This window comes from Galleria mellonella, unplaced genomic scaffold (assembly GCF_026898425.1).
Source record: "Galleria mellonella isolate WM207_F2 unplaced genomic scaffold, CSIRO_AGI_GalMel_v1 utg83, whole genome shotgun sequence".
In the NCBI taxonomy this organism is placed as follows: Eukaryota; Metazoa; Arthropoda; class Insecta; order Lepidoptera; family Pyralidae; genus Galleria; species Galleria mellonella.
This window is the reverse complement of record NW_026442162.1, coordinates 6,139,416-6,152,908: the sequence shown is the minus strand read 5'-3', so window position 1 is coordinate 6,152,908 and position 13,493 is coordinate 6,139,416. Positions and strand designations below refer to the sequence as shown.

General features: G+C 39.2%; 1 protein-coding gene across 1 annotated transcript in view; it reads left to right on the top strand.

Moving 5' to 3' along the window:
* The first annotated feature begins 17 nt into the window (after positions 1 to 17).
* Positions 18 to 13,493, top strand: part of LOC113516362 (enhancer of mRNA-decapping protein 4) — a 28,826-nt gene continuing 15,350 nt past the window's right edge. Inside the window, exons 1-12 of the mRNA XM_052901907.1 lie at positions 18 to 61; positions 1,701 to 1,906; positions 2,649 to 2,755; positions 4,121 to 4,230; positions 5,325 to 5,473; positions 6,295 to 6,518; positions 7,492 to 7,604; positions 8,445 to 8,755; positions 9,805 to 9,911; positions 11,329 to 11,479; positions 12,229 to 12,347; positions 12,934 to 13,019. Coding sequence (XP_052757867.1) covers positions 21 to 61; positions 1,701 to 1,906; positions 2,649 to 2,755; positions 4,121 to 4,230; positions 5,325 to 5,473; positions 6,295 to 6,518; positions 7,492 to 7,604; positions 8,445 to 8,755; positions 9,805 to 9,911; positions 11,329 to 11,479; positions 12,229 to 12,347; positions 12,934 to 13,019 — 1,724 coding nt within the window. The 5' untranslated portion in view covers positions 18 to 20. The remainder of the gene's footprint in view (positions 62 to 1,700; positions 1,907 to 2,648; positions 2,756 to 4,120; positions 4,231 to 5,324; positions 5,474 to 6,294; positions 6,519 to 7,491; positions 7,605 to 8,444; positions 8,756 to 9,804; positions 9,912 to 11,328; positions 11,480 to 12,228; positions 12,348 to 12,933; positions 13,020 to 13,493) is intronic.

The following is a 13,493-nucleotide window of genomic DNA, read 5'->3' as shown; positions in this document are numbered from 1 at the left end:
ATAAGAAAGTGATATAATTTATGACAATGCTTCCGAAGCTGTCGGATACAACTCAAACTATGTAAGTGCATGATCACAAGTTCGGTTTTCTTTCGCTGTTAAAACATGTTTTGAGATTATTTGCAGTAGTTAGTTTATTTAGAAATGTGATATATCGACATATATTCTTATTATCATAATTAGGATATCTACCTTCTTATCCAACAAAATTATAACCTATAGCGTTAATTTTTTTAAATGTTAACTTCGGCCATAAAATGCCTTTCTACTCGTTTAAATATTCTATGGAGGTCATGATATTGTATCTACATTCTTTTCATATTATGCTTCTTCATTATGTATTGTATATCTGATACTCTACCTCAAATTCCTTTTACTCTTCATCCTAAAACTTTATCTAGCTCTCTTCTCCAAGATAGGCGTATATTTTTTACATTTTTTAAATTATACAAATACCTGATATAGTTAAAAAAATTATAATCGTATACAATTACACAGTTTAATTTATATTAGGGCAAATACATTCTAATAATGAAAAAATGCTAAACTCTGTAATCATAAATTTTAATTGATTAATTGATAATTAATAAATAATATTTTAATATCCTAAATGAAAAATAAGATTAGAAGAAAACACTAAAGAATAGAACCATCTATATGCTTTATTATTTTTTTGTATCATTTTTTATACATATAATAAAATTTATATAAATAATCATTTAGTTAGTATGCTGTATGTCCCTTATAATGGTTGTACACTATATATAAATAGATAGTAATCTTAATATTAAATGGTATCAATGCAACAATATCTGGGAGATCAAATAAAGATAAAATTAAAATAAAAAAATCTTCATCCAACATTGAATGGGCCACCCCTACCTTTTCCATGGATATTATAAGAGGTGAATAAGAGAACTTAATGAATAAGAGATAGGCAATGGCATCCTTCTTAAAACATCACCAAAGCCTAACTGTGGTTGCCAACTCATCAGCCAACCGTGACAACTATTGGCAAAACCACCCTTATGGGATATGCCTATGTTTAGTAGTGGACAGTTAGTAGTAAAAACTGATATAATAATAATTATACAAATAAAAACAAAGATAATTGCAATGAGTGACTAAATATATGTAAATAGTATAAAATTAAGTCACTGTTCACATTATTTCTCCACTTTTTAGTTAAAAACCTAAATTATTTTCTTTGAAATCTTTGGTTCCCTCTGGAAACCATCGTGAACAATTCTTGTTGAATTTGTCATTATGGGCTAACTGACCTGCTTCATCCTCACCTATCATCCTTCACTGGTGCCCCACCGTTGTATACCGATAGTGCGGGTGGGGTTACCATTCCATTATCACCCATTAAAAACAGGGCACGTTATTAACAATCATAATTATCATTCTTGTCCCCTTCAAATCACTTATTTTTACCTGTAACTTTTTCTGCAAGACCAGGATGTGATGTCTCCATCCCATATGTACATATTGAATTGCATATTCACCAAGAGGTAAACAAAACACCATAGTCCTTAGGAAAGGCAATGCATGAATGGTATCATGGACAAGACAATATACTCTGTTATGCCATGTTTGCCATTCTAAGTTGTTTAAAAAAAAAAAAACAAGTTTACATTCACATTTATAATATTGGTAAAGTTGTTTAATGTTCTTTTTTTATTATAATTTCTCAACAGATCATTCTCAGAGGGTGATGGTGTGTGCAGTGCTGAAGTGTATGCCACTGATGTGGTGATCACAACTAACGCTGGCAGCCACAATCATGGCAGCTCCAAGGTCAAATTGCGCAACCTGGTTGACTATAACTGGGAACCAAAATTCTACCATGGCCAACTGTTGGCCATTCACATCAGTGGAAAATATATGGCATATTCCATTAAAGGTATGTAAAATATTTTATTTTGGATTAGTTGACTTGGGTTAAGGCCACCCCAATGAGTTGACAATCCAAAACTGACCAGTTTGGTGCATAAACATAAGGAAAATACCCAAATCAATGTTTTTTTTTTAATGGATGATAATGGAATGGTAACCCCACCTGCGTTATTGGCTATATACACCGGTGGGGCACCAGTGAAGGATGATAGGTGAGGATGATGTAGGTCAGTTAGCCCATTGTGACGAATTCAACAAGAATTGTTAACAATGGTTTCTAGGGGGAACCATGCGGAGGTCGACCTAATAGGGCATATTGCTAGCAATGGGGCTGTGAAACTCCATTACTAACAATCCCTTTCCCCCCCCCCCAAATAAATGATTACATACAAACATAGATACCATAGTGAGACTTGTTTGCTTGGGCACCTCTGTCCCATTCATCTTTCAACTGACTTATATTTTGGTTTAAAGGATGGGATATGACAGTGAATTTACAGGATACACAGGCATAACACCTTAGTCCTCAAGAATGACATTGCATGGGGGGGGGGGGGTATCATGCATTGCCATTCAAAACGGTATACTCTATTATGTCCATGGTACTGTTCATGTCTATAGGCGACTGTTACCACTTTCCATCAGGTGGACCGTCAGCTTGTTTGCCATTCTAATTTGTATAAAAAGAAAACTTGTTTTATTAAAAAAATTGTGCTTTGATCTAAACATTGATTTTATTACATTTACAGCGATAAATCCCGTGAACCCTAGCTCCTGGAGCGGCATGGTGCGCGTGGTGTACAACCCGGAGCCGGGCACGGAGCGCCGCGCTCTTATCAAGGGCATGAAGGGAGTGGTAAGTTATATAATAATCACATAATTTTTGACGTGACTGCAAACGAAATGAGCAGTTTGTTGTTCAGATACCATTTCTGGGACTAATCAAACAAATTGACCAATATCAGTGTCTGTAAAGTAAAACACTGCAGTGGAAGCGTTTTGTAAGGAAAAAATTCTGTCAGTCGGCAAACATTGTCTAACACCTCCACCTGGGGGCAAGGGATTGTTAGTAATGGAGACTGAGAATCCCATTGCTAGCAATATACCCAACCAGGTCGACCTCCTCGCGGTCCCCCCTGGAAACTATCATGGTTAATTCCTGGTGAATTCACTATGATGGGCTAATTGGCCTGTTTTTATTCTCATCTATCATCCTTCACTGGTGCTCCGCCAGCGTATCCCGTTAGCGCAGGCGGGGTTACCATACCATTTTCACCCAGCAAAAAAAAACACCTCCACCTCCTGTACATGGTATTTTACTCTATAAACCTTTTTTGTAAATGTGACGATGTTTGCTGAGTAACCCATTATTTTTTTTATCCTAATAAAAATAATGAAGCCAACAGATGGCATCCCCAACGCCATCTATCGGGTACTTTGTTGTAATATCGGTAACATTTGTTATAATTATTAATTTTAAACTTTCGCATTGTTAACACATGTTTTAAATACACTATCATAATTTAATGCGATGAAAAATTGCAGGTAAATAGTATTTACATACCTGCTTCTTTATTGCCGACGTTTCAACGTGGATTGCACCACGTCGTAGACACGACAGGACTATATCGTCTTGTAATTTTTCATGGCGTTAAGTCCCGACAGTGTATTTAAAAAGAACGTTTGCCACGTCATTTCAAAGTTTGTCGTGCGTGGCCCGACGTAAAATAGGCCGCCCCTTTCTTTCCCGTGGGTGTCATAAGAGGCGACTAAGGGATGGCTAGGAATGGGCAACAGTGTCTCTCTTATAACATCTCTAAAAGCCTAAATGCGGTTGTCAACCCGCCTGCCAAGCGTGAATGAATGAATGAATGGTTTATTTTCTCTTCACAAAAGGTAGTATAAAGTGACAACTTGAAGTACAATTTGATATTAAGACCAATTTTGTGAGAGACTGGTGCTTGCGGTAGGTTTAGAAGAACCTGTGTTACAAGTCACCAGTGCCCCATCTCCATGGACTACACAAATACAAGGCAACCAATTAGTGTTATAATACACAAGCGTGACATCTACTGGCAATTCTCACTTATGGGAAAGGCTTATGTCCATCAGTGGACAGTTAACGGTTGAAATAATTTGTCACGTCAGCTAATTGCAAATGTATAAACATGTATATTTTGATTGAAATCCCAGCCAATGAAAAATATAAATATTATTTCAGGTGCAAGATCTGGCATTTGCTCACATTCAGAGCCAAGTGGTGCTTGCGTGCATTGACGAACAGGGCAACTTCTATGTCCACGAGATTGAAGCTAACGACACTGCAATAAGGTACATAGATTAATAAAATAAATAAATAAAAATAAAAATAGCCTTTATTCCTGAATTACAGATTCTTTTTTTAAATTGTAAATATGTATAAATAATTAATGTTGACATCAGCAACATCTTATTTTTCAGGTTGTTCTAGAACATAGGCCTCCTCCATATTTCTCCATTGGTAACGATTCCTTGCAGCATGTCTCCAGCCTTTGGGCAAATCATCCTCCCATCTTATTGGCCTACCTCGGTTTCTTTTTCCATCACGCGGATACCACTCAATTAAATCTTGGTACATAGATTACTGTCTAATATATTTTGTTCTATTAATGGTGTCTCTTATCTTTATACTTAAAAATTTTGTGTTCATTTAACAATAATTGATTAAAATTAATAAACGCCGAACGGTTAACATTAGGCTCCGAGTAGCGATCTATTAATTCACCTGAAGACGCTTCGTTTAGAGTGGGAACATTTGTTGCAATACATGTGTAGACTGAATGACGGTCGGAGATTGACAACTAATATGGACGGTTGAAGAATTTCTAATAATGATTATAGTAGTTGGTTGTTAAATGTTGGTAGTCCCATGCATACTAGTGGTAGCAGAATTAAACAAAATAATTATAATTAAATCACTAATTCAGACTTCCGCAAAATAACACTTAATTCAGTAAATTATTCATTTTTACAGTCATCGAACAAACATACATATTAAAACCTGGCTATTTTGTTATAACAAAGAAAAAGGTGTAAATGAATATATACGCAACAAAATATGTTTAATTTTATAAATCTAGGCAAATTGAGTACGTACCCATACCCCCCCCCCCCACCCCTCTCTCTCCTTTCCTGTAAGTGTTATAAGAAGTAACTAAAAGAAATTAATGTTCCAGAGATGGACAGTAGCATCCCTCTTAAAACATCACCAAAACTTAACTAGTTGCCAACCCGTCTGCCAAGCGTGGCAACTACTGGCAAAATTCTCCTTATAAGGAAGGCCTATGTTCAATAGTAGACAGATAACGGCTATATGGTGATGATAGTTCAAGTTATATATAATGGTTTTTACACCAAAACATGATCCTGTTATGACGGCGCGGCAGGTGCACGCTGGTGGCGGAGATCCGCGAGGACACGGGCGTGGGCGGCGGGGCGCAGCGCGTGGTGTGGTGCCCCTACATCCCCGACGACGACGACGACGCGCCCGACGACGACGTCGCGCGCCTGCTGCTCACCACGCACCACAACATCGGTACCCCTTTCTACCCTATTTGCCGGGGGGGAAAGGGATTGTTAGTATTGGAGACTGAGAATCCTATTGCTAGCAATATACCCAACCAGGTCGACCTCCTCGCGGTTCCCCCTGGAAACTATCATGGTTAATTCCTGATGAATTCATCATGACGGGCTAACTGGCCCGTTTTCATTCTCATCTATCACCCTTCACTGGTGCTCCGCCAGCGTATCCCATTAGCGCAGGCGGGGTTACCATACCATTTTCACCCATCAAAAACCCTATTTGCCGATGCTGACAATTTCAAATTAGTGGCGAATTCCCCGGGCCTGTTTTTTGTCATAAAAAGCGGCATCGAGAATTGTCCCAGGGGTACCTCAGTAAAAGGTTCTAACATAGGTACCCTTGTTTTTTTTTTTTTGTTCTTAAAAAGCGTCATCAAAAACCTTTCCGAGTGTGCTTGGTACACTAAAGTGCGTCTAGGTTTCACCATATGTGGTCAATTAATAGCAATCAAAAATTTTGCAATACGAAAGTAGGATTAATCCGGCTCGAAGGACTTAATCTATCGATGGTTTAATATGTATTGGAACTGATAGAATGTTATGTGATCCTGGCATAGAATCGGCCACCTATTCCTTTCCCGTGAGTGTCGTAAAAAGCGACTAAGAGACAGCGGAGGATGGGCAGCAATATCCCTCTTAAAACATCTCTAAAGCCTAACTGCGGTTGCCAAGCATAACAACTACTGGCAAAACTCTCTCAGAAAGAGGTTTATGTTCAGCAGTGGACAGTTAAAAGTTGATATAATAATGATTATCTATATAAATGGACTGCAGCACGCATGTGGAACATGCGAGTGATAGCGTCGCAAGTGGCGGCGACGGAGTGCGTGGGGTCAGCGCGCGAGCTGGCGGGCGGCGGCGGCAGCAGCGGAAGCGGCGGCGGCGGCGGCGTGCTGACGGCCGCGGACCACGGGGCTGCCATCGTGGACGCGGCCTTCTCGCCAGACGGCACCGCCCTCGCCACCGCTTCCACTGACGGATACGTCATGTTCTTCCAGGTATAACCCTTTGTCTTTTGTTTATACAACTTAGAATGGCAAACAAGCTGACGGCCCACCTGATGGAAAGCGGTAACCGTCGCCTATAGACATGAGCGAACATAACAGAATATACTGTTTCGCCCATGATACCCTCCATGCGTTGCCATTCCTGAGGACTCGGGTGTTATTTCTCTGTACTCTGCAAATTCCTCTAGTAAAATGTTTTGTCCATATCTACCTTGTAACTTGGAAGGAAGAGACTGTACTCTTCCAAGTTGACCTCCACAAACGCCCTCCTGAAATTTTATGGGTAATTCATTTGGATTTCACTATGACCAACCTGTCTTCACCATTGTCAATTCATCCTTCACTGATACCCTACCATTATATGCTATTTATTTTTTTGGGATATTAATTGGAATGGAAAACCTACACTCACCGTTAGTATATGCTAGTGTGGCATCAGTGAGATATGATAATTAAGGACGAAAACAGATCACTTGGCCTTCTGGTGCTAAATTTGACAAGAATTAACCATGACTATTTCCAAGGGTGAATATGTAAAGGTCGACCCGATAAACTATATTACTTGCTATCTCTTCTTTCCCCAATTATATGCCAATAACATAGACAGGCACATCATTCCATTATTATCCATTTAAAAAACATTGTAACTTCACATTATTAACAATATGTATTTTATTATTATATTAATTAAATCAATGTCCATGTATTTCACTGCTTCATCGCTGGGATTCTGGATGATTTTGAAAGGGAACACAGGATCCCCAGCACAACGTCGCGGCGAGGAATACCGTAGTGGTTTCAGCCGGTAGGAGTCCGGCAGTACCCATACGTGGATGTATAGGTCTGCATGAAGCATTTGCCCACGTTAAAAAGAAATTATTCCACTGTATGATGTGAAAGGATCTCATTCAGTTTATCATGATATGAATTTGTGTAAAATATTCTGTTTGTGATGTCCATGCAGGTGTACATGCACAACGAGAGTAGTCCACGGTGCCTGCACAAATGGCAGCCACATGGAGGCAAGCCGCTCAGCTGCCTCTTTTTCCTCGACAACCACAAGAACTACAATGCCGAGTGAGTACCTCCTCTCCCCAAAATTATATACTTTTAATTTTTTTTTATGCAACTTAGAATGGTTAACAAGCTGACAGCACACCTAATGGATAGTGGTAACCGTCGCTTATAGACATGAACAGTGCCATGGACATAACAGAGTATACTGTTTTACTCTTAATACCTCCCATATGTTGCCATTCCTGAAGACTCAGGTGTTATTCCTCATTGATATGGCAGTGAATTTACAGGGTACACCCTATAAATTCACTGCCATATCCCACCCTTCAAACTGAAACACAGCGATGCAAACAACTGTTTCACGGTAGAAAAATGAATGGAACAGAGGTGTCCTAGCAAATGACTTTTGTACAAAGTCTCCCTCTGGTGGTAATATAAAAAATAGTAACACAGGTTGACCAAAACAAAAACAGCTGCTTCAGATAAATGGTCTGAATAAGATGGCAGGTTTTTTCTTAATGTTTGTTACCTCATAACTCCCTCAGTTTAAAACCGATTTGGATTTTTTTTTTATCTGAAAGGATGTACTTATAAATTGTTCAATAGAATTTTTATGAAAATCAGTTTACTATTGTAGTTTAATTTTTGGACCAAAGTAACCTGTTTTTGTTACAATTAGAGCCCGTTTTTTTTTGTTTTTAAGGTACACAATCTTTCTATTATTGTGTTAAATGTAAAGTAGTGGGTTCTGATATGTTATGCGCGACAAAATTTGGACATGTCGAGTGTTGGACATGTCAGCTCTGGTAATGGTAACAATCCACAAATGCCTTTGACTACCCCTTTATTAATTATAGTCATGTGTATATTTCATTTTGAAAACTTTAACTGAAATTACAGTGTCCAATTCTGGAAGTTTGCCGTAACTGGTGCAGAGAATAACTCCACAATAAAGATCTGGTCGTGCAAGTCCTGGAACTGCCTGCAGACCATCTCCTTCACACCGAGTTTGGGACCAGAGCAGCCCGTGCTGGGACTGAAGGCTATGCTGGACACCAGCGCCAGCTACCTGGTGCTGTCTGACTTCGAGACGAGGAGTCTTTATGTGTTGAACATGGCATGGGATGTGGATGATACCACTGCGTACTGTAAAAGCATATCGGAGTTCCTTCTCCCATACCCTGTTCTCAGTTTTTGTATAGCTGATGCTGGTAAGTTAATGAGCTTATCTTTTTTTTTATATAATACTAACAAAACACCGCGGCTTCACCTATATAAATCAGTATATAAAGTAAGTTATATGCTAAACTAGGATATGACCTTGACTCTTGTACCTTATTTCATCTAAATCCATTTAGTAGTTTTTGCATGAAAGAATTGCTTATTTCATTTTCATTTATTTTATTTCATGGCAATACAATAATTATTAATGTCATTTATAAATTAATATTATATCATTGGGAAAGTTGGATAAATTAATCTATACTTATAATAAATCTGTAGAGAGGTCAATTCTGTACATGAAATATATTTCCAAAATAACTATCAGGCGATGATTAGTGATCGATACTGATGCCAAATATGCAATCAGTAAAATTTCTGTCTGTCTGTCTGTATATTTGTTATAGAAACAAAAACTACTCGACGGATTTTAACGAAACTCGGTACAGTTATTCTTCATACTCCTGAGCAGGTTATAGTATACTTTTCATCATGCTACGATCAATAGGAGCAGAGCAGTGAAGGGAAATGTTGGGAAAACGGGAGAACTTACTCCATTTTTAAGCTTCCGTAGCGTGTGCAGCCTTAATGGCCACTTTTTAAAATGTAAAAATGTCCACCCGTGCGAAGCCGGGGCGGGCTGCTAGTTACTTAATAAGCATTAAGATTTATAGGTCAATTTTTAATAATGTAAAAAGATTAATAATGAATGATGATAATTAGATTATACCAGAGGGAGACTTTGTACAAAAAGTCGATTGCCTGGGTACCTCTGTCCCATTCGTATTTCAACCGTGAAGCAGCTGTGTTTGCATGGCTGTGTTTCGATTTGAAGGGTGGAATATAGCGTGAATTTACAGGGCACAAAGGAATAACACCTGAGTCCTCAGAAATGGCAACCCATGGGGGGTATCATGGGCGAAACAGTATACTCTGTTATGTCGACGGTACTGCTCATGTCTATAGGCGATGGTTACCACTTTCCATCGTTGCATAAAAACAAATGAAATATATATATTTTTTTATTGTTGTGATACAGAAGAGGAGCAAGTGAAATGCGAGTCAAGCTGCGACGACCCGTTCCACAGGAACGGTTCTGCCGGGGACCCTCGCGACTCACCCGACGAGTTTGATGTAAATCGCGATGTAAGGATTTTTTTATACCACGGAAGTTGTTAACAAGCATAAAGTCTGTCCGATGTTAAACTGTAGCCTATGGATGCCTGCAACACTAGGGGTGTCGCGCGCGTTGCCAACCCTGAAGAAGTTATAGTCCTGTTTTCTCTAGAGAAAGTGGATTGTTAGTATTGCTCTAACAGCCCCATTGCTACCAATATACTCTATTAGGTCAACCTACACGCGGTTTCCCCTGGAAACCACAGTAGTTTTTTTCACCTATCATCTCTCACAGGCGGGGCACCAGTGAAAGATGATAGGTGAGGATAAAGCAGGTCAGTTAGCCCATCGTGACGAATCCAACAAGAATTATTCACGATGGTTTCCAGGAGTACCACGTGGAGGTCGACCTAATAGGGTATATTGCTAGCAATGAAGCTATCAAACTCCAATGCTAACAATCCCTTTTCCCCAACCATAGTGTTTTTTTTTTGGTGGATGAAAATGGAATGGTAACCCCGCCTGCACTAACGGGATACGCTGGCGGAGCACCAGTGAAGGGTGATCGATGAGAATGAAAACAGGCCAGTTAGCCCATCACGATGAATTCATCAGGAATTAACCATGATAGTTTCCAGGGAGAACCGCGAGGAGATCGACCTGGTTGGGTATATTGCTAGCAATGGGATTTTTAGTCTCCATTATTAACAATCTCTTAATAAGAAATCATTTTAGCGGTTAGGTGGTGCAGTAGTCTCGTGCGTGCCGGCAAGATGGCTTGGCTCCAAAACACGAATAGTACATTACTGCAGCGGCCAGCAACTGAGGCATTGATGGACGAACGTACAAATGTGGGCCGAGGTGTAGCCGAAGCACACACATGTCAGTCCATCAATGCCTAGTTGTGGCCAAGGCTTGTATAGTACTTTTTTCAAACAATGCGCAGAAATCAAAAACACAATTTTACTTTTTAAATTCAATGACGAATATAACGAACAATAATAATTTTTCATGCGCCATAATGTTCCCTTGTTTTTTTTTTTTTTTCATTAAACAGCTTTCTATTTGCAAGCCAGTTCGAAATTTAAATAAAACCTTGTATTAGTTACCTCCTTGGTAGCCATGTTTCGAAGTAAAAGGTCATTCCATTTTTAAATTACAGGACAGATATGAGTTTACATAGTAATTTATCTAGTCGCAAAACACGACACATATGGATTTTCATACAACTTTTGCCAGCCGTTGCCCGCATGTATCTTGGCCAGTACGGCAATTCTGATTTATCTCGAAGAAGATTGTTAAAATAATGCTCACAATTTCCAAGCATATTTGAGAAAAATATATTTAATCTGAAAGAAAAAAAATCTTGGGTCTGAAAAGGTTATAAACATAAAAGACTCGACTGTTGTTGGTGGTGCGTGTAACATGTGGAGCGATGTTTGGTCAGCAGTCGGGGTCGGCGTGCGGCGCGGGCGCGGCGTGCGGCGGCGGGCGGCGCGCGCGGCTGCGGCTGCTCATCGTGCAGCCGCGCGGCCTGCAGGAGGGCGACCTGGCGTACGAGCCGCCGCCGCCGCCGCCGCCGCCGCTGCTAGCCACAGGTAACTGCACCATCTCGCCATATCACACATGTTTGACAAAAAATTATATGAGGGGGGGTAATATTATTTACAAGTTTCATCCGTCTGTCTGTATGTTTGTTCCGGTATCTGTCAAAAACTGCACTGAATTGTTATACGATTTTCACAGTAGTGATCGCAGGAGGTCTAACTTAAAAAGTGGTGTATGTTTTATCTTAATACGCCATCTAGAATTAGTATATTTCATTGATTTTTCTATTTCTAAAATCCACACGTGCAAAGTAGCGGGCAAAATGCAAATTTTTCAAAAGATCAAAATGGTTTAGTATCAGTAAATGATGCAATGTGAGCATTAAGTCAGGTCAGGTTGGTCCATCGTGCCGGATTTGCTAGGGATAGTTAGTAATGAGGAGTTTAATCCCCATTGCTATCAATATACCCTATCAGGTCGAACTCCACGCGGTTCCCCTTGGAAACTATCGTAACTAATTTATCGTTGAATTCGTCACAATGGGCTATCTGACCTGCCTTTTCATCCTCACCAATCACCGCTCACTGGTACCCCGCTAGTATATACCGATAGCGCAGGCGGGGTAACCATGCCATTATCACGCATAAAAAAAAATAACACCCCCCACCCCTCACTAGATGGAATGACGGTGGAGTGCAGGTGACTCAGGACCATTCCTTATGGCAGTTTATGGGGGAGTCCTAAACTCAGCAGTGGAAAGACAATGACTGATGTGATGTTAATGATTTTGAATGCACAGGTCTATCCGACCTGACGCTGGAGGATACGGCTCCTCCGGACACCGCGCCGACCACCATTCCGTCCAGTATCCTGCAGCAGCAGAGTCAGCAGCTTAAGAACTTGCTCATGAGATCACAGGTAAGGACTAGGGGCTTGTTTTTTGTAATGAGTGATAGCAGTTGTGTTTGCATGGCTGTGTTTCGGTTTGAAGGGTGGGATATGGCGTGAATTTACTGGGTACACAGGAATAACACCTGAGTCCTCAGGAATGGCAACGCATTGGGGGTATCATGGGCGAAACAGTATACTCTGTTATGTCCATGGTACTGCTCATGTCTATAGGCGATGGTTACCACTTTCCATCAGGTGGGCCGTCAGCTTGTTTGCCATTTTAAGTTGTATAAAAAAAAAAATAACAGAATAGTAATTCCGCCTGTGTTTTATCCTAGCGGGACAGCAGTAGGAGATGATAGGTGTAGAACAAGAACAAGCCAGTTAGCCCATCGTGACGAATTTATTTACATTTAGTCACAGTGGTTTCTAGATAGTACCGTGTATAGGTCGATCTGATATGGTGTGTTTTTTTTATGATAATGCAATGGTAATCCCGCTTACGCTAACGGTATACGCTGACGGGGCACCTCTATATATATATATATATATATATATATATATATATATATATATATATATAAAATCGTTTATGTATGTTACATTGTTTTAGACACAGCCGGGCAGTCTCATTAGTCAGCGTCCAGAGTCTCCCACCGCCCCTACACAGCTGAATCTCATGACGCCGGACGCTTTCAGGTTAGTTTATAGATAGCATAAATCCTTGTCATATATTTTTCTAGTGTCGTTGAAGTTGGTTAAAAAGGCTTCAAAAATAAGGAGGTTCTCAGTTCAGTAAAAAGAAATATTTTTTACTTCATTACTCGCATCAGTTATAAGGTAGACTTCTGCAAGATAACACCCATTTCAGTAAAACAAATTACGTTATTTTAAAACGACTGCAGCCGCAAATTGACGTATTACTATATTATATATATATTTTTTTTTTTAATTTTAATAATACAGCACTATCATAGCTACTTGTACAACAATTAGTCCATTACCTTAAGGTTGTCTTGAAAAGATTATATATATATATATATATATATATATATATATATATATAATTATATATTGTGTTTGTATAATATATATATATATATATATATATATATATATATATATATATATATATATATATATATATATATATTTTTTTTTATTTATTTTATA